Source organism: Melozone crissalis, unplaced genomic scaffold (genome assembly GCF_028551555.1).
Source record: "Melozone crissalis strain CALT ecotype California unplaced genomic scaffold, PUWL_Pcris_2 ptg000027l_1, whole genome shotgun sequence".
Classification (NCBI taxonomy): Eukaryota; Metazoa; Chordata; class Aves; order Passeriformes; family Passerellidae; genus Melozone; species Melozone crissalis.
Window position 1 is genome coordinate 51,737,620 of NW_026535805.1, and position 21,916 is coordinate 51,759,535.

Sequence of the window (21,916 nt, forward strand, 5' to 3'; positions counted from 1 at the left end):
TTTACCCTCACCTTGCCAGGCCGCCCCCCTCCCGCGCCGCTGCCGCCGCTGCCTGGCCGCGGAGCGCGCCCGCCATCTTGTGGGCCCTGCCCGCCTTGCAGGCCGCCCTCAGCCCAGCCCCGGCGGCGCTCGGGGCTTCAACGGGAGATTTCCCGAGCAGACTTAAAATACGGAAGATAACTGGGACTGTAACAGGTTGCCTAGAGAAGTTGCGGACCCCCATCCCTGGAAGTGTTCAAGGCCAGGTTGGGTGGGGGCTCTGAAACAAATCTGGTCTAGTGGAAGGTGTCCCTGCCCATGGCAGGGGTGTGGGAACTTTAAGGTCCCTTCTCTCCCAAGCTATTCTACGATTCTGATTCTGTGATTTTGCAAACAAGGGTAGGAAAAAGCCGAAGGCAGTGTCCTAAGACAGGCTTTCCCTTTTATCCCTGGGAAGTGGCTGATTGCAGAGTGAGTGGATGTGTTTCCAGAGCCCCTGCAGGTGCAAGCCTTGTGGGGAACCTGGGCTATCTGGATGATTCCTGTTATCCTAAAGACAGTTAGCCCCACAAATCCTTGCCAGTCTAGGATTTAATTGGCCCAGCCTGCTAATTTTTTACCACCAGAGAGTTCAGCGTGTGCAGATTCTGGGGAAGATGAGTGAAGAACAGGGAATGCATTTTGACTGGAAGTGCCACTGAATCGCAGAAGCAATGAGCGTGGTTGATGAGAAATTGCCTGCTTGGCACTACTACAACAGCCTGCTGAAGAGAGAGTGATGCAACTGCATGCACACTCCTCTAGGAAAGGGTGAGGAACAAAATTTTGCCTCCCCTGAGGCAAGAGAAGAGATCTCAACACAGAGTGGTGCCAGATGATGGCGTGTGATGTGCCCAAATACAAAAGTATTCCTACAGAACTAGGGGCTAGCTTTCCTTTCTCTGTCAGTCTTTCATGATAATTTACTGTTTATCCTGCCTTAGCCCGGACTCTCTGTTTTGCCTGGATAATGGAACAATGGTGCCTCAATTCACTTAAAATACAGCATTGAACTTGACTGTTGTCGCTAATGGTAGATGCACCAAAGTCAGAGGAGAGGGACCCACAAATCCTGACAGCCGTGCTTTCCAGCCTCTCGTTCCCCAGTCTGTGCATACATCCAGGGTTGCCCCATCCCAGGTGCAGAATTCAACACTTTCCCTCACTGAAATTCATATGGTTGGTGATTGCCCAGTCCTCTCATTTGTCAAGGTCTCTCTGCTAGGCCTCCCTGCCCTTGAGGGCTTCAGCAGCTCCTCCCAATTTAGTATCATCAGCAAACTTATCCAGGATCCCTTCAGATTCTGCATCCAAGTCATTTATGAAGATGTTGAGGGAGCACAGGGCCTAAGATGGAGCCCTGTGGAACCCCAGTGTCAGGCCACCAGTCTGCTATCACCCCATTCCCTGTAACCCTTTGTGCCTGACTGGTGAGCCAGTTGCTCACCCATGGCATGATGTGTTTATTCAGCTCTGTGCTGGACTTTTTGTCCAGAAGGATACTGTGAGAGAGTATTGAAAGCTTTACTGAAATTAAAAAAGATTACATCAACTGGCTTCCCTTGGTCAGCTAGGTGGGTTCCCTTGTTGTAAAATGAAGTTTGACAAGAAGGACCTTGCCCTCAGGAAGCCATGCTGGCTGTGACCGATGAATGGTGGTTTCCTGCTCAGTCATGCTTTGCTTGCAAACCTTGTCCCTCTTCCACACCACTTTGCTTCTGATTCATCATTGCTGCCTTATTTTGGAAAACTGAAATAAATGCTGGACAAAGCAGGAGAACTGCAGGGCTGCCTGGATGCTGTGCTGTGGAAGCAGGTGGTTGAACTGCAGTCAAGCCTGTGAGTGTGACAGAAGGAAGAGCTGAGGTGGAGGAGTGGGATGGAGGGTGCCCAAGCAGCACCATACAGCCCACCAAGGGCAGGCAAGGGGATGGAAGGCAGTCCCTGTTCAGAGAGGGAACACCAGTTAGTCTGAACAGGAAAAGGGAATCTGGCAAGGACAAGTGCGCAGTTTTGTAATGGTACAGGGACCAGGGGGACCCCTGGAAAGACCGTGAAATGAGAACAATCAATTAACAGGCTGCTGTGGCTTCAGAAAAGCCATTATAGACAAACTGGTGTAATGAGCACATCTGATGCACAGAAGCTATTTAACCTTCAGCCCCTTGCCTTATAAAGCACCTCTGGGGCAGTGGGTAAAGCTGTTAATTATTAAGGTCAGCCCTAGCAGACAGAGGTGTCCTCAAGTATGGGCTGCTGTGATACACTCAGGTAATTTCTCCATTATGTCAATAACTAATTTCCTGAATTGTTCAAGAATTGACAGATTAGCATCCATTAACTAAGTCTTAACTCATGGCTGTGGGAGCAGTTACAGGCCACAAGGGCTGCAGAACCCATTTGTAACTCCTTGAGCACATGTAATATATACACATAGACAGTACTGCAGCAGTTTGGTGTTAGTAAAATAAATAACCAAGGTATGTAAAAAGGCTGGGCAGGCAGTGACAGGCACTGGCTTGAGCAGATGTCTCAATGTTTTGTCCTCAGGTGCTCTGAGAGCACAGGATGAAGTCACTCTGACTTTTAAAGAACTGTGTATTGAGGAATTGTAAATTAGCAGAATCAAATAAGCCAAAATACCAATTATATTCACTACCAAAAGGGCTTTTTTCTTTTTTTTTTTTTTCTGGGGGAAAAAATCCATACAGCAAACATTTAGTGGATTTGGTAAGTGTGACTTTTTACATTGTTCACCCTTATGTGGCAAGACAAATCTCATTGCTTTTATTTATGCAGGCCATATAATTTTGTGTACCTAAATGCAAGCCTAGCACAGCCTATGAAGAACCTTTGGAAACTGCAGTACAGGTAGGTAAGAAATTCCTTTGATTCACAAAGTGGTTTTGTTGTTTTGCCTCGAAGCCAAGAGCAAAAACGCAGCTGTCCTGAGTGGAGCTGTTGTGAAGGGACACAGGGGGCAGAGTGCTGAGGCTGCCTGAGCCTGGCACAGCGGCTGCACCCAGCTCCTGGAGCAGGAGGGAATGGCTGTGTGAGTGCCCCATGCACCCAGCTCCTGGAGCAGGAGGGAATGGCTGTGGGACTGCCCCGCAGCGTTACCTGAGTCTGCACTGACCTGCCTGACACTCTTCTGGCTGATTGCCTGGAGTTAGACCAAAGGAGGCTGAGGAGAGACAGCAGAGAGAAGGAAATGAAACTATGGTGGTGATAAAGCCTGCTAATGCCAACATTCCTTTAGGGGATCAGTGGGGAGCGAGGCGCTGGAATCACTGCTGCCAGCCTGCTGCCAGAAGGGTGACGAGCTGCTTTACCAAGGCCAGCAATGAACACAAAAAGAGATTAAACCCTCTCCCAGCACAGATGAAAGGGCTGGAGACTGGGGGTATGGAAAGGAGGTCGGAGCAGCTTCTCAAGAAAAAACATTACTGGACTTGCAGCTGCACCTGGCTGTTCTACCAAAGCTGGGGACAATGAGCTATGGGAGGGGATTTCAGAGGCTTGTCTATGCTGCTGAAAAGGTGGAAAAGGGGAAGTTCCAAGCCCCAACACTTCCCTCAGACTTAGGCTTGTTTCCTGGTTTGTGGCTTGTTTCCTGGTTTGTGGCAGGCTTTTGGCTGTACTGCCAGCTGTTCTGCCCCAAAGGGAGACTTTCAGCTGTCCACTGCAGGCTGTTTGGAGGGGAAGGGATTGGCAGGCAGTGTTCAAAGACAGCAGTCCTGTTTAAATGCCAACACGGGGAGTAGGATGGGTGAGACAGGCAGGGGGTGCCAGCCCAGTCACAGGGTGGTGAACATGGCAGCAGCCCTCACCTCCTAGACTTATGCCCTGGGAGAAATGTCAAAGCTGGAGTGGGTAGGAACACTGCTCCCTTACCTGGAATGATGTCTGGCTTTTTTTCCCCCCCAAACATCCTTTACCAGACCTTTCCCCACAAGCCTCACCTCACTGGTATTCCTTAGGCTGCCATGGCTGCAGCATCTCTGCAGTAGCCGTGTGCAAGGGGCAGGTGGCCGTGGGAGAGGCCACAGTGGGAGAGCAAGCCCAGGCGCACCACAGGCTGGAGCTGTCTGCCCACCGAAACCGCCCAGGTGGCTGTGACTGAAATTTAATTTGCCTGGTGCATTCCATGGACATTTTAATCAGCATTTCCTACAATCTACTTGGCAAAGAGGCTGGATTGGCAGCTGCCTGACTGAATGGGCTTTGCACCCAGTCTAACCTTCTCCATTCGCAGTTTCCAGTACTGGAAAACCTCTCTGTCTCACTTTCAGAAGTTTCTATAGCAATCACAGCCATCCTAGTGAAGCACTGGAAATGGCAGCCCATTCAGATTGTAATTTTGCTGGACAGTAATTGCTCCTCTCTCCACTGGCCTCTGAAATGTTACTTTTTGGGAGATAACAACTGCAACTGGAGGAGACTGGTCCTCTGCCTGTGTTTCCAACCAGCTTTGCTCCCCCTGCCCCCTGAGGAACTCTGTTACCTGTTTAAAGCGTGAACCTCGATTAGCAGGGAAGTATTGCTGGGCACATCATACCTCAACTACAGGAAAGACCTGACATGAGTGATGCTCCTAACAGGCCTGCAGGAGCAAACCTCCCCACCCAACACAGCATGTTGTGACCTGAACATTATCCATCACTGCATGTAGAAAAAGTTACAGAAGTGTGTTTGCCTTTGCTAATTGTAAAAGACCAGAGCACTCAAAGGTTTTTTCTTTGTGTCGGTAAGCTTACTTTTCCTAGTTTCCTTGACTTCAGCTTAAACACTCACTTGATCTTTTGTTCCATGCTTCATTTTTCAGTGGCTGTGATTGCTCTTAATTACTGTGACACTGAAGAACCATGTGCTGAAAATACATTAAGTAACTTCTTGCAATAAGAGAATGTGGTAGAATTATCCCACAGCTTGTGAAGAAATCAGTTAACCATTTCCTAAGCTCTTGTAATAATCTTCCTCTATACTTTTATGGCTATTGTTGCCTGCTGGAAAAATTAGCTTAAAGCTGAGTAAGGGGAATTGTGGATAAGTGTTTGCAATTTGGCTTTGGACTGACATAGTGTGGTTGCACTCAGAGAATTTGAAGTCTTTGCTCTGGCAGCAGTACTCAAATCTGGGAATATAGGATTCGCATTGGAAAAGAGTGGATTTTTATAACTATTTAAATGAACAATTTCAGCTAGAGAGTAGATTAACAGAGCCAACTAAACCCTTCACCCTGACAAAGAACTGGCGGGAGGACTACAGAAACACATCCAAAATTTTACCAACATGAATGCAGAGTACTAGGTCAGTGAGAAGCATTTCTGTATTTTAATGGCTCTCTTAGAAATCAATTCAATTTAAAACAAAAGTTGTTTTACAAATATGTGGAGAATGCAGAAGGCTGGAGAGGGAGCAAGTGGCCTGCATCCTCCATCTGCTCCATCCTCCCTCTCCTCTCATGCTACTGCAAGTCCCCCTTCTGGGCAGACACAGAGGCAAAAGCAGGCAGTGCCCTAAAAACAAGGGTCAGAAATGTCTCCCATTCTGCAGGTGCATGGGTGCACCCCCAGACCCCACACCCTGTATTTTATGTGTGCCAGAGCTCCTGAGGCCCAAAGCCAAGCAGCAGGAAAGTCTAAGCCCAGGGGTTTTGGCAAGCTGAGACACAAAAACCTGTGCTTCTCCATCAGAAATGAGGTTAGAGAACAAGAGAATATTAAGTACCCCAGGATGAGGAGCAATCTTCATTGACAAGAAATGGACACGATGGGGATTGCTCATCTCTGAGAGCAAATGGATCAGGGTGACACAAGAGGAGCATCTACTGGACAAACAAAGCTGCAAAGGCAGATTGGCAAAACCTGTTCTTGAAAAAATTCAGAAGAGGCAACAAAGCCTGGAGATTTTTTTTTTTGAGCAAAATTTCTAATTAAACCCTGACAGCTTACTGCTGCAGGATGTTTGAAAGAAAAACAAGATCTTAAATTGATCTGGAGAAGGGTCCAACATTTCCATGAGTGGCAAGGCATGCAAACATTTTTGGGGGTACATCCTTTTCCTTCACAAATCTGTGTGAATCTGTAATGGGAGAGTAAGACATCCCATTCTGGATGCTCTTCTCAAACACTGGGTACCATAATGCTGCAAGCAAGATACTGGAGCAAGTTGGTTGCTTGACTTTCAGTATTACAATATCCCTCTTCAAAAAACGGGAAAATACAATGTTTGCAGTAAAAGGTGTAGAAATAGACCCAAAGTTCAACCTAAAAATTTTACACCTTGGTTCCCCAAGTCTAAACTATGAAACCCTGCTTGCCATCTGCCAGCAGGACCTGTGTGTGTGCCCCTGGCATCCATGGAGAAGTGCCATTCTCAGCAATGCTGTCCCACTCCCAGCACTCAGAGGTGCTCCTTTGGGACACCTGCACTAGGGAGCTGCAGTGATCCTCAGGTCCTGTCAGCCCTTCCGTGTGGGGGCTCTCTGCCAGCCTCCATGTTAGCCAACTGCTTCCCCAGCAATTCTCTAAGCTGTGCAGAACCTGTAACAACTAACCACAGAACTAACTGGCTGACAGCACAAGCACATCTTGGACAGTAAGAATCTCAAATTATGAGGGGGAAAAAGCACTTTAATTGTGGTTTGCATACAGTTATTTTGTCTCACCCTCAAGTTGTTGGAGGAAAGAGACAAAGAGGTGGAAAAAAGGGTTGTAAACCCAAAAATTACGGCTGCTGGCAGCAGTACCTGAGGCAGACAAGTCTAAACTGCTTCTGGAGGAGGACCTTTCTGACACGGCCTGGGTAGTCCAACCCAAAAGCTGAACCATGTGTAGGGCAATGGCTACAGCTTGTGCAGCCAACCACATGGCCAGAAACTGGCAGTGCTGCCAATCCAGGTTTCCCCCCTGGATACAGAGATCTAAGAAAAGCCATCACACTAAGTCATGAAGACCAAAGGGCTGGAGCACCTCTCCTATGGAGACAGGCTGACAGAGGTGAGGTTGTTCAGCCTGGAGAAGGCTCCAGGGGGACCTTACAGCACCTTCCAGTACCTAAAGGGCACTGCAAAGACCTGGAGAGGGACTTTTTACAAGGGGTGTGTAGTGACAGGACTGGCTTTAAACTGAAAGAGGAAGGGCTTAGAGTGGCTATCAGGAATAATTCTTTACTGTGAGGGTGCTGAGGCACTGGAAAGGTTTCCCAGAGCAGCTGTGGATGCCCCATCCATGGCAGTGTTCCCAGACAGGTTGGATAAGGCCTTGAGCAACCTGGTCTAGTGGGAGGTGTTCCTGCCCATGGCAGGGGAGGTTGGGATTAGATGATCTTGAAGGTCCACTCCAACTCCTTAATATTCTGTTATTCTAATTAACAGTGAGTCTGTCTATCCAGAACACATATCTAAAATTAGCATGAGTAAGTGACAAGTTTATAACATCTGGTTTTATTAATTTTTATTACAAGATAAATTCTTCTCAAATAGCAGATGGATTTGACAGTGTTCAGTTTGTAATATACTAGATTCAAAATGACATATTTAAAAAAAATATTCTCTATACAAGGGAAATCCCAACAGAATTTACAAAGCCACTGTATTTCAAATGTATAGGATCTGAGGTTGTTATAAATCTTATAGGAAATTCGTTATTACAAGTAAAAGAAAAACTACACAAATGGTTTACAGTTTTAATCACAAATCTCAATTTTTTTTCTTTAAATAGATTCTTAAAATAGATGCATTAATTAAAACAAAATCACTATGAAGAGGCATGTGGTGTTTAGTGGATGACATTAATTCTGTAACCCAAACAAGGAGACTAATCCACTCTGAGTAGCTAAATTATTTTTTTGCACTATTTACATACTTTACTGAAGTATTTTCATCCCAGAGCCTCAGCAAGCATCTTAGAATATTAATGAGGGAAGCCTGGCAGCACGCCAGAGTTAGCAAGTGAGAAAGTAACATCATTCCCATTTTATCAACAGGGAAACTGAGGCACCAGGTGTATTCAGACCCAGGAAACTGCAGAAAGAAAAATCCTGAACCTTAATTCTGTTAGCCACATCATGATGGCGAGACAGTTCTTCCTCCTTGCTAAGTGGCTGGTGACCCTTCTGGGCACTGCTTGAAACCTGCTCAGTTGCTTTTTTTCATGTTTAGATTTCTGCAAAATAGGTGACATCTATCCAGCTGTGTTGTCATCACAAACACCTTTACTAAAAGAAAAGCCATTAATTTGATCCTTTTCAGATCAAAACCCAGCAACAGCAAAAAGTGCCTCTTCACTCCCTCCAAAGCCTTTGGAAGACTGTCTTGTTCTACCCAAAATATTCCAATTGTTCCCTCAATCTGCACAGTAACAAATACTGAGAACCAGTAATTCTGAAAGACAGAATTGCACTATTTATTATTTTGTTTAAAAAGCAGTTAAATTTTTGGGCATTGTGAACATTCTTTGGTCAATCAAGTATTTGAAAGAAGTTAGTTGGGAGATTCTCAGCCAGGATGTGACCTTTAAAAAACATGAAGTGTTTCACATGGTCCATAATCCCCAGGATTTTACTTCCTATGACAGCAAAATACTATACCTCATCAATAAAGGTCACTTGAAACAACCTTTAAAAATAACTTGTCAAAAATGTTTACTGAACATCTAAAGGAAATAAAAACTTGTTGCAGATCTGAGATGACATGATTCCACAAGGAAAACTTAAAAAGCCAGGACTTAAACTCTGGATAGAAGCATTCAGCACAAATCCAGCAATTTTTAAGGCTATTATGGAGCATGCATAATTTAGTGACAGGCATCTCACTGTTTACATTTTGGGTAATACAACATCTTCACGTGGAATAAAGTCATGGACTGTTGCTGTCTCACAGCAGCAAGAGCAGGCCAGGCAGCAGGGGACAGGACAGCTGGGAGCACAGGTGGCCTAGCACCCTGGGGCACAACAAACCACTCTTGTCCATGGTATCAGTGAGATTCTGGCCAGCACCAGTTGCCTGGGAGGTGTCTGACCCCAGAAGCACACGCCCAACTCAGCACTGGAAAAAGGCTTTATACATGCTACAGCATCATCAAATAAGCAAATAGGGCCTCACTTTCTTCAGGGAGGTAGATGGGCATGAATGTGCTGCTTCTGTGGTTACAGGGGCACCCTCTGCCCTGGCCACATCTGGGCTGGCTGAGAAACCAGTCCAATAAATTTTTTCTTGTGGACCTGACCCACAAATGACAAACCTCCATCTGCAGCACAATCACAAATACAGCACAGCGATTTAGGCAACTTTTCTTGTTTTCAGCCTTAAAACACTCTGGAATCTTCCCCATTTCTTTTCCTTGATTATTGCTAGTACCTACCAGGGACTCCCAACAGACAAATTCCTTACTGGCTAAGGAAAGACTGCACTATGGTGTTATTTAGCTATAGGTCCCAGAAGTAGTGCTGGCTCTGGAAGCTTTTGGGGGACTTTCCTCCTGTGTTTTCACAGAGCTCACCTATATCCTTAGAGGCTTTCAGTGGTACGTCAGTCCCACTGCAGTTAGGAGCTTTCAAAAACCTGGGGCATCTGAGTTTGGGGTGTGCATTCAGACTGCAGAAAAGCCTCAAATACCAATGGGCAAAGCAGCAGCAGTTTGAACACAAACAGGGATCCTGTTGGTAAAGGAGCTTCGTCATCACCCACACAGACAGTGGAGAAACACCTCAGTTCCCTGGCCTGAGGCAGTCTCTGTGGGAATGAAGAACCTGCCAGGATCTCCTCTCCCATGAGTCCCAGACGTGTCATCTGTGTTGTGCAAGATCGCACATTTCCCCTATACCACCTGACAGAGAAGGGCATACAGGCATAACACAGTTTTAAAGCCAATGTACATAAATATCCAGATGCAAAGTGCCTTAGGTTATCTACCAGCATCTCCCATTTTCCTACAACACATTTTAGTTCAAGGCAGGAAGCATTTGAATGCTACTCAAAAAAAGTCAAGGCTGAAGCTTCAGGAGAGTTATCAGCATAGTCCCAGGCTGATAAGTACAGAGTGCCACATATAAACACAGAAACACACACATTTAAATTATATATATTAGTTTTATCTAGATTTATATGTACATGTATAAATTAAACATACATATGTGTTTGTATATACAGACACACATGCATGAATGTCAATAGTCCCTTGGTTGAGAAACCTAATCCAAATCTCGGAAAGCACACAACAATTATTTGGATAGTCTTAAGTATAAACAATGTATTCTGATTGGAGTTTTCATAAATATGCATTAAAATTCTCCATGGTAGACACCATTGTGGGAATAATAATACAGTTCCATTAGTTGCAAACTATAAATATAGGCTTTAAAATTATTTGAAGAGCAGGTATAGCTAGAATAAGTAACTTCCAGGACAAGCAGAAGGGATCAGAACAGAAAACTAGAATTGAAGATGTGGCTCCCTAACAAAAGTAAGTGCACAGGACCTCTCCAGCCCTCTCTGCTGCCCAGAAGGCCCTTTAGGATGCTTTTTGTAATTGTGATGGGAGACAACGTGGTAACAGACAGAAAAAGGTCATGCTGCAAAATCCAACAAAACCTCTTAAAGTTGGGGACAGTGTGCTATGTATCTCCTCCCTAGGACATGAGGGCAGTCTTTTCAGTCCATCTACATGCTTTTTTCTACTCAAAGTTTCTAAATATGCTCTTAAGATTACTTTATAAAAATACACAATAAGCCAATACACACAATATCATGTTTTGTTTCAGTTAGATTAAAATCAAGAATGACACCACTGCATCTTCAACTAAAATAGAGTTTCCAACTACAAACATGAGGATGGGTGATGTGTCTTGAGGTATCAGTTCCTATCCTATCTTTTCCATAAAACACTTTCCTATGGTAACATGATGAATTGCCTCAGTAGTAGTGAGTACTGCTCCTCCCAGACCAGAGCAGGTGTGTCAGCAGCAGTGGAAGGTTTGGTGTAGAAGAAGCACAAGGAAATTCAGGGTAGAGATGTCACTGGTGTAGAGGCAGCATATCCAGGCTTGCAAGAACCACAACATTTAGGAACAATATGAACTTGCACTTATTGTTACAGCATACCCTGTCTTATCAAGGTCTCTTTTCTCATCCATTACTTAGATCTTAATCCTGTGCAGCTTTAAGTACCTTAAAGCTCCTCCTCAGGGTTCTCTCTTGGTTAAAACCATTAGCTTTCAATGAGCCAGACTGAGCAACAGTCTGATTTAAAAAAAAACCAAACTCCTGAAGCCTGAATGTCAACACATAGCTAGACTCAGAGAATAGAAAAAAACCCAAAACCAAAACACACTACAGAGGAGTTCCAGGATTCTAGCCTGAACAATATCAGGAGTTTCTTAAAGAAGCATTTGATTTTTCTTTTGTGAAGCAGCATTATACATGACAGAAGCAGTGCATAATCATTCAAAGTGCCCACTTCATGTGACATCATAAAATGACTCTGCATAGCCCATTAACTTTGTCTGTAGACCAATTCTTCAGAAAAATTCTAATCTCAACAAACTTCCTGAACATCAAAGGTATATTTTAGAGAAACATTAAGGTTGGGAAAAAACTCCATGATCATTGAGTCCAACTTTTGTCCAAACCTCACCCTATCAAATAAACCACAGCACTAAGTGCCATGTCCAGCAATTACTTAAACGCTTCCAGGGATGGTGACTCGACCACCTCCCTGAGCAGCCTGTTCCAATACCAGACAACACTTTCAGTGAAGAAATTCTTCATCATGTCCAGCCTGAATCTCCCCTGGAGCAGCTTGAGGCTCTGTCCTCTCATCCTGTCACTGACTGCCTGGGAGAAGAGTCCAACCCTCACCTCATTACACCCTCCTTTCAGGTGGCTGTAGAGAGCAACAAGGGCAGCCCTGAGCCTCCTTTTCTCCAGGCTAAACACCCCCAGCTCCCTCAGCTGTTCCCCACAGGACTGATGCTCCAGACCCTTCAGCAGCTTCACTGCCCTTCTCTGGACTCACCCCAGCCCCTCAATGTCCTTTGTATAGTGAGGGGCCCAGCCTGGACACAGCGCTCAGGGTGAGGCCTCACCAGTGCCGAGTACAGGGGAACAATCCCTGCCCTGGTGCTGTTGGCCACACTGCTGCTGATACAGGCTGAGATTCCATTTGCTTTCTTGGCCACCTGGGCACAGCTGGCTCATGTTCTGTTTACCAGCACCCCCAGGTCCTTTTCCCCTGGGCAACTTTCCAGCCCCTCTGCCCAGCCTGTGGTGCTGCCCAGGGCTGTTGTGACTCAAGGGCAGGACCTGGCACTTGGCCTATGTAGAACCTCATACAACTGGCCTCAGCCCATTGATCCAGCCTGTCCAGATCCCTCTGCAGAGCTTTCCTGCCCTCCTGCAGGTCAACACCCCCACCCAACCTGGCATCATCTGTGAACTTACTGAGGGTGCACTTTGATCCCCTTGTCCATACCATGCATAAAGATACTGAAGAGGGCTGGCCCCTATACTGAGCCCTGGGGAACACCTCTGGTGAGCAGCCACCAGCTGGAGGTAATTCCATTCACCACCACTGCATGGAGCCAGACATCCAGACAGGTTTGAAGAAGAATAAATGAAGGCAGAATTTCACATGTCCACACACTGGTGGTACAGACAAATAATTGAGACTTCATGTCTTAAACTCAAAAACCTATTGATGAAAGAAAACATGGTCCAGATGATAAAGTGCAATTATTATTCAAGTTGTGCTAAAAAGCTTTCCAGTGCTTTTCTGAAGCTTTTCCAATTTTTCTTCTTGGTGATTTCATGCTGTAATTTTACTTCTTGGTGATTTCATTCAACTTTTAATTATGTTTTTTTGCTTCTGTCCCCATCATTCCAGTACTGTTCAGTTTGCATTTCTGTGAGCCGTGAGAGGGTACGCTGAAAGGCAAAGATTTCCTCTTCTCCTGTAAACACGGAGAGTCCTTTGGCAGAATCCTACACCAAAACAGCACCACACACCTGTGAGACTCATGGCTGTACTGAAATGCTTCCTGCCTAACTCCTTAGGCTCAGTGCTTTACAGGCTTTGACAAAACAAGACAGCAGCATGGCACCAAAACATTAAAACTGATGTCCAAAAATTAAAGAAAAGCACCTCTTTCAGCTAGGAAATCCCCTGAAGGAATACAGCAAAAAGAATAATTTGGTTTTAAACCAACACAATAACAGGTTAACTGTCTATTTTTCCTTTTTTTGACTAATTGTACACCAATTAAAATATTTAAAAAGTCATTAGCAATAGCTGAGCTACAGGGAAAAAGAAAAACAGAATAAGCAACATGCAAAGCAGTAGTGTTTGTGAGGATTCATGAGGCTGTTCTGTAGTCTAGGAACAGGTAGAACAAACTATCTTTTATTTCTGTATTTTAAATGTTGGTGCTATACTTAAATCAGCATTTTCATATATGACTGAACAGATACAATGATTAGTATTCAAAATGACCCTAAAACTTAAACAAAATGGTTCTACATATAGTGATGTTTTCTTTGACTATGAATAAGTAGCACAACGTGTAATTATCAGAGTGACAAACACTGCAAAAAAAGCAGCATGCCAATAGTTAAATGTTTCCTTATTCCCCCTCTTAAAATGCTGTGCAATTATGAGACCAAACCCAATTTTGTTACAAAAGGGAGCCAATGTTAAAATATTGTACCTGGCTCATGTCCAAATCATCCATCAACACTCTGTTCTCCTGCAGTTCAGCACTGTCCTGTTTCACCTGGAACAAGCTTTGGAGAGGAGCTGCTGCAGAACAGATAATGCGCACCTGAGAGGAGAGAGGCAACAACAGTGTCATCCCTTGGGCTTTGCAGGAATGGGGTAAAACACACCATCTATGCACTGCAAACTTCACATTAAATTGGCAGTGTTTTTTCCCCAATGATTTTCCTTTCTCTTATTAGCGCTGCTGTTACAGATTTACCTGACTTAGATGAACTATTAACCTTCCAGGATCTTTTTCTCAATAACAACTCAGAGAACAGAAGAACTGTGCTAGCAAATACCCAGAATATCTGCTACACAGGCAATGAGTTCACCACAAAGTTTACTTTCTAAAATAACAGCTGTACAGTAAGCAATGCTTACATTTCATCCATAGTGAGACTCCTCTCTCTCAGTGGGTAGATACACTGCACTATTTAGAAGAATACTTAAATTCCAAATTTCCAATTTTCATATTTCCAATTCCAAAATTCCAAGTTTCAGAAGACTGAGTGAAGCCTTTCCTGCCTCCATCTGTGCTACTCCAGTAAGTTATTTGCTAGTAAAATGAATGATGCTGTTTTCATGTCTGCTGGGAAGAGATACAACATGCAGTGTGAGATGGGGGCTGCAATGAAGACAGACTGAAATAATTCTATAGAAGGAGACTGTTGTTGAGAGCATGGAGGCAAGATGTTTGTGGTGTGGACAGGCACCCACAGATATACTCAGGTATTTTCCCAACTACTTTTGATGGGAGTTTACCCTTGTGTTTTTCCTATGGAGGAAGTAATAGAAAGTGACTGCTTGCAATTCTTACTGGCAGCCCAAACACAGAGCAGACCATCCCCCTTTTCTAACACATTAGTTTAATATCAGCATATTGCCTTAGCAAATGTCCACTTCCCAACCTAAAGAATAAAGAATCTGGCTAATTTCAATGACACTGATTTGAATCTGGCTGATTTGAATGAGACTATTCATACACTGAGTTAGTTCAACACCTTGCTGAGTTGGGGCCTTTCTGATCAACAACCCATGCCAGAACATTCTTGATAAGAACCAACCTCAAGTGACACTTCCCAATTGCATAAATGTTTAAGTGTGTTCAAATATAATCACATATAAGATAGCGTTTCAAACCTTGCATCACTTTAAAAAAGTCACCTTAAACAGGAACTTCCCTTTGTTTTAGTTATGCTGATTTTGCTTCCATGATTGAAATCTCTGTAAATCCACATGAAGTGCTGCATTTATCATTATTATTCCATGATCAATTCTGCAATCTAATGTAAAGCCTACAGTGACTGTTTCCTTTAAACTTTATGATGTAATTGTGCTATTAACTCCTCCTTCCTGATCAAAAAGGCACTGATTCCTGACCAACTACCCATACAGATTAAAATCTAAAAAACCCAGTTTCATTCCAGCACAGTTGGCAGCACAATCTTTCATTATTAAAATAATGACATGGCTTCTGTTGTTTTCTTCGGTTAGGAAAGAACATCCCCATTCAAAAAAGGCAAATGAGCTCAGGCTTATATTTATGCTCATGCTTAATACTCACAGAAACAAAAAAAAAATCTGTTTATTTGCCTTTATTGAAATGGGACCTTTTTTTTTTTTTTTTGTGAAGCTGGAATGATGTTTCTTTGCAGTGCTACTTCATTCTGCTTATGTTTTCCAAACCATTACTATAGAAAGCCTTATTTCAAACCAATAGTAACAGTCAGTTTTAGGAGTCCCAATATTATTCCTCTGCATATAGGAAAGGCTTGGTTCTCACCTTATGCTCATAAAAGGTATCAATAAGAGTAATGAACCGACGAGCTTGTGTCCTTTTTGCTGTTGTAAGGAGTGGTATGTCACGAACAAACACTGTGTCAAAATGCTTTGATATTTCCAAATAGTCGCTGGCTCCAAGAGGCTGAAACAAAACAAACCATAAGCAATGGAAACTCATGACAGAATGACACATAAACTCTGTATCTTCATATACTACAGAAACAGAAGAGAGCTGTAAAGTCCTGATCATAATCTTATTTTTATTCCTTTGTATCTTGCTTGAGGAATGCTCGATTGCCCTTATGGACATAGGTACCTGGGGGTGTTCATACTCCTGGCTTTACACGAACACTGAGAGTGAAAAATGTGGCTCTTCTGCACCCAGACAACATTATGATCTCCCTCTGACAACCTCAAAAAAAATAATCACTATAAACCATAGTCCATAGAAGACATGTGATTTCAACCTAAAGCATAAATAATTTGAATAGCTCTGAGGATGCTTTCTAGATCTTTAAAGATTTTTAAATGCAAATGTATAGGCTAGTTACTAAATCCTAAGTAGACCTGCATTTAGTTCACCCAGGACTAACCCAGACTGAATAAGTATCTTATTTTTTAAGTATGGAAAACAAGAGGAAACAGACAGAAATACAATTTTGCAGCAGTTCCTTTGTTCGTTGTTTCTCCTGTAATGATGAAATAAAAAACTTCAAGAAGAACTCATTAGTTTCTCTTGCTGTATCTAAACCATCAACAGAAAATATGCACAAATAGTAGTAGCTCATTCAAGTACATTCCTCTAAAATTACTTTTTCATTACATGGAAGGTATTTTTTTATGCAAGATCTGTCCTATCAGTACCACAGGCAGTACTTTATCATGAGCTATTAAAATCTGTACTCCTGAACTTGTTCCAGTTTTACTTGCACAAATACTTCAGAATCTTGTCTGCAGCTACTGCAGAGAACAAGTTCAGCAGCATTTTGGATGGTCACAACTCCCTTCCCAGGTAATCACCTGCACCATGTGCTGTACCAAGTATAATACTTTACAAAGCACTGCAATACTGCTAATACCTTAAAACCACTAAATATAAAATATTTGCTTTAACTGAAATTATGAGACTAATTTGTTGTAGGCCAAACATAACTTCTTAACTAGAACACTTCTGCAAGAAGTTACTTTAAGCAATTATCAATAGCTGCTCATGAACAGGACTTTGGGTTTTGTTTAGATACTAGAATAAAAAAAAAAACTTCTAGAAATGGTCCCTACACAAGCACAGCAGAGAGAAGCCCTGATGGTATTCCAAAAATTCTTCTGAAAATTAATGGGAATAAGCTAACCTTCCAGGCAGGTTCTAAAGCCTGTCACTCTCCACCAGCTCTCCCATGTGTGCAGTCTCACAAATCACCCTGCCTTCCCATTCCAAGCACTCAACTTCCCTGTAGCATCTATGGAAAAGAATTATTAGAAAACCTTTCCATTCTTTTGAGCAGTGTTTAAGAGTAGTATATGCTGTATTCTCCCCTTAGAATTATATTTAATGCTTATTTTCTCCCTCCATTTCAGTCCCCTAGTTACTACTATGGACTTGGTCATCAAAAACCAAAAACTCATCATCATGAGGGTCACCAGCAAAGCTTCATGCAACACCTCTGAAAAAACTAAAATCCTATCTGGATAAACCAGAGTAGCTGAACTCAAAATATTCTGATGAAATAAAGCAGAAAAAGGTTCAAGAAAGTGGAAGGAACTGATGGATGGAAACAACACAGAGCAAACTCACTGGATACCTTGCCACCAGATGTGGCACAAGTGATACATCTGGACAGCCAGAGTATCAAGTGCAAAAGAAAAACAATGGGAGCACTAAAAGCAACACAACCAGGATTAAGATTAATTAATTAAGATTAGCAAGAAGCAAATAGTTTCGGTACTGGTAATTTGATTCCATGCTGAAGCACTGTTAAACACAGAGGAGAGCAAGTATGCCTGTGTGATGAGTACCTGTGAGGGAGAACACCAGTGATCTCATTGTACATGACAAAGGTAAGAATTTCTCATGTCTCCCCCTAGGTAAGAAATTAGAGAAATCACTGCTATGCTGATTCATTCTTTTATCACATGAAGAGCCCAAGCAGTCTTCTGCCAAAACCCAAAACCCTGAGGAATTATTCTGTCCTCACCCAATGTGACACACTTTCTCAAACAAACCATACCAGTACACCCTCCCTATCTCAAAGTACCAGATATTAAAAGGTGATTCCTAAAACAAATACATATATAACTAAAAATTGAAGTGTACAAACTTTTGCAAAGTGGGCAAACTGAAGTTTGTGCCAAACTAATGACCTATACAGCTAAGAATGTGGTGGGTATCTTGTTTGGTGGATATCCAGACAGGAGATTAAAAAACTTGGGTAGTCAGAGGGAAGAAACAGGTGGAAGACAAAAATAAGGCTAATGCATTTCAGATGGGAAGAAAGGAAGATGTAATACTTATACTGCTTTTCATACAGACATAAAATCATGGTTCATAGAAGGTTACAATATGCATCTTTATCAGTCAAACAGGAATTCACTCTACTTCAACAATGCAAAAAGCAAGCAATTCAAGAATTCCTCTAATTAAGGGCATAAAAAGCAGAACATTTCAAGCTTTAACAAGAACTTCTGAAACATCTACAACACTAAGTGATAATATTCTGTGAATGTTGGCAGAAACGTGCCTTTGGAGACTCCCAAATCTTACACTCAGAAAGATCTGAGTCTAGCAACATGAGTACTTTATTAGAGTACATTTGGTACCTCCCTGACAAGACTCAAGTCTAGTGAGACACAACTGAAATGCCAAATCAGCCATTCTGCTGTTACCTATGGCTCAGCTGATACCAGCTGAAGTCCCTTACACAGAGGAGTTCTCAAAACTCCCTGCTTTTGGAGTTTAGAGACAGTCCTGGAGATGAAAGACAAAGCTTTTAATCTTGTTCCTGACTTACTCTTGTCTCGGGAAGTCCTCTAATTGCCTTCTTACTCAGTGTAAAAAGAAGGAACCACCAGCAAGTTTGCAAATGCTCTGGTGACAGGTTAGAGCCCTTCTCTGTATCCCTCTGTCCTTGCTATAGGCCCAGTTTCCACGCTCTCTGTAATTGCTTCAAAGCTGGTCTAACCCACCAGCTAACTCAAAATGCTCCAAATGCAAAAGACCATGATGCAGGAGCACCCTGACAGATTCTCAACTCACATTCTCACTGGCCTGGTGCGCCCCAAACCTGGCATGAGGCTGGCACAAGCACCCACGTACCACCTCTGCCACACAGGAACAGACAGGGAAATGGGTTCAAGGCCAGATTGTGCCACTGCCAGAGCTCTGGCTGTACAGTCCATATACAGAAGCTCCACCAAGGAGCAAATTCCTGCTGTTCCAGCAGCCCAGAGCCCTCCCCTACCTTCACAGCGCTGCCTTACTCCCTTCAAGCTCTTTTTCCCTCACTTTGCAGAAAGTACTCTCTGGGTCCTGACTGGCAGCAAAACCAGCTCAGACTAGGGTACAGGACTAGAGGCACGATTTTAGACACATAGCACTGTCCTCTGTGCACTGTCCTCTGTATAACTTTCCAGGTCTGAAATTTATTTTGTCAATCTCAACCAATCACAGAAAGTATTTCACTTTAGTTAGCAGCATACATGAAGGTATTTCTTCCTCTGAAGTTGCTAATGAAGCCACAAATCCTCCTAATACTGATACATATATATGTAATCCTCTTACTAAAAGTTTAGCCTGATTAATCTCATCCTGTGAATAAAATTGTAAAAATAACTTCATTTGGTGTGTGTTTCTGGTACTGTCTGATCTCTTTTGTTTCATCAATTATTGATCAAAACTCAATAGCACAACAATAAGACATTTATGTAATGACTGTCACTTACCATTTGTTACCAGTTCTTTCATATGCTATATTATTTTAAAAACTCAAAACACTAATAGGTAAGAATCTTTCTTATGGTATTATTGTTTTTGCATGTGTATATATTGTAAAACTGTTGTGAGTTTTTGTCATTAGCTCTGATGCCAAGAGTCAGTATTTTACGAGCATCATACTAATGCAAAACACATTAGCCCTAACATGGTCTACACTCCTGACAAAGTGTTTACTCCACTTCAACCTGCTTGACTGAGTTCTCACCTTTATTTGTTTTTGTTTCTCTGTCTACTTAATGCATTTTCAGCTATCATCATCTCAGTTCAAGTAGGATGTTTATTATTTGGAGCTCTCTGTGTGCTGTTTTAGAGTTAGTCGTCTCCTGTTTCTATTATAGAGTTCATTTAATTATAGCATAAAGCATCTTTTTTTCTTTGTTGACTCATCAGTGGCCCAGTATATCACCTTTAAGAGATTGTCTGAAGAATACAGAATGTTTTACATATGATAGAAGAGGATATGTCATCTCAATATGTATTTTTTGTTGATGCTGCAAGATATTCCAGTACCAGTTCCAGCCCATCTTGAAGATGCATGATTGACAGTAACTATAATTTTGTGCAGACACTCTTAACTCTCCAAAACTTCTCATTGACAATACTCAGTTTAAGACCAGATAATATTTACAACTTAATCATTAAGTATAAACAAACAAACAAAAGCTCTGTTGTTTCCAAATGAACAACACATTATCACTAATGAGGCTCATAAAACAGAGCACTGAGATAATGTGTCAAGATCATAACTCCAAGAAAGGAACAGAAAAACCCAAGGCATGATATATGATGCCACACATGCTAAAGTTTAAATAAATATGGGAAGAGGTAGGGCATGGCTAACTTGGTTTAAAAATTTAAGCTACTGATTGCAGTTAAAATCACAAAACCATAGAACAGTCTGGGTTGCAAGATCCCTTAAACATCATCTAGTTCCAACCAGGACAGCAGGAATATATAAGATCTGTAAACCCTGGAGTGAAAGACATTTTCTGTACCAAGCACAGCCCCTTGCTATCTCAGGTTATCTCACCACAGAATCCTGCTAAGAAGCAATTTTCCTTGTTCTTACAACAAAAGTTTTATAGTCACATTTTTCATAGTGGAAAGTTGTTTCAGATCTTTGCTTTTCTGCTTAAGAAGATGCTTGTAAATTCCCATTCTTTTATTTATTTATGTATTTTTTAAAACAATATGCTCAAAGCTGGTTGAATACTGGAAGTGTAGGAAAGGCATGTTTCTGCTCTAAAAGCTCTCACTGCTAAATTTCCAGTTCCAACTCCAAAGTATAGCATTATCAATGAAATGGGCTCCAAAAGTAGTTAAGGCTTAAAAAAATTATAGGGCTATTTAAGTAGTTACACTTACTGTTAAGATTTCAAAACCATGATCAAAAAAGCTTTGAAAAAGAGAGAGAAGTACATTCAAGACTTTAAGAAACAGAAAAATTAAATTAAAAAGGCAAACCCTTAAAACTCCAATGAGCTTCAAAAAGCTTGTATTACCTGGTCTACAAAGTATAGGATCTAAACCCTCAAGTTTTATGCAGCTTTCACTGAAAGGAGTGCTCTCTAAAAATTAAGCTCTGATACACATCAAATATAAAACAGAAAGGTGATTTGGCTAACAATATAACTGTATTGCAATATTTCCACCTGAAATAAGTTCCTTGAGTTTTTTTATAAAAATGCACACGAATAAAATAAGCCAAATTTTTTGGGAGATAGAGAGCCTGATTAAATCCTTAAAGCAAATGTAGCTAATAAAATACAGATAATAAATAATAAAATAAGCTCTCAGTCTAGAGTTTAAACTGCAAAATCTAATCTCTTAGGAATAAAACTAAGATCACAAACTAAGGAAGATATGATTCTAAGGTTACTGGAAATAGTGCTTATCTATGGTACATTTATTTACACCTATACCTGACAATCCTCAAGATGACACCAAATTATACTGTGGATACATTCAGCAGCTTTTAATGAAGATAAAACAGTTCCCTCAAAATTTCTCAGAATCATTAAGCCACAAATGCAGCTGAGTTATGTTGTCATGTAGGGCAGGTGCTCAGCTGACTCAAAACCACACACTTGCATTTCTAAATTGCTTGATGCATTTGAAAATGATTAATTTTTTCTTTTCTTTTTTTTAAGGTTAGTTACCTCTTTTCTTTTGAAGTGCAAGCTATTCAAGTTAAGAACTACATCTTCCTCCTGGTTTATACAATGTGCCTATTGCAATGGAACAACAACCTAATAGAAACTGTTCACTACTTATTTGCTGTGTTAATCTACATGAAAATTCTATTTTGCCGCTTTCAGAAACACTGAATAACTAAAAAAATTCACAGTCTGATAACCTTTTACAACATAAA

At 42.0% G+C, this 21,916-nt stretch overlaps 1 protein-coding gene across 2 annotated transcripts in view; it reads right to left on the reverse strand.

Moving 5' to 3' along the window:
* Positions 1–7,473: 7,473 nt before the first annotated feature.
* Positions 7,474–21,916, reverse strand: part of AFG1L (AFG1 like ATPase) — a 64,318-nt gene continuing 49,875 nt past the window's right edge. For both annotated transcript variants that reach the window (XM_054280171.1, XM_054280170.1), the window contains 3 exons: positions 15,559–15,699; positions 13,723–13,836; positions 7,474–13,000 (listed from right to left, as the gene is read on the reverse strand). In XM_054280171.1, the coding sequence (XP_054136146.1) occupies positions 12,869–13,000; positions 13,723–13,836; positions 15,559–15,699 (387 nt within the window). In that variant the 3' untranslated portion in view covers positions 7,474–12,868. The remainder of the gene's footprint in view (positions 13,001–13,722; positions 13,837–15,558; positions 15,700–21,916) is intronic.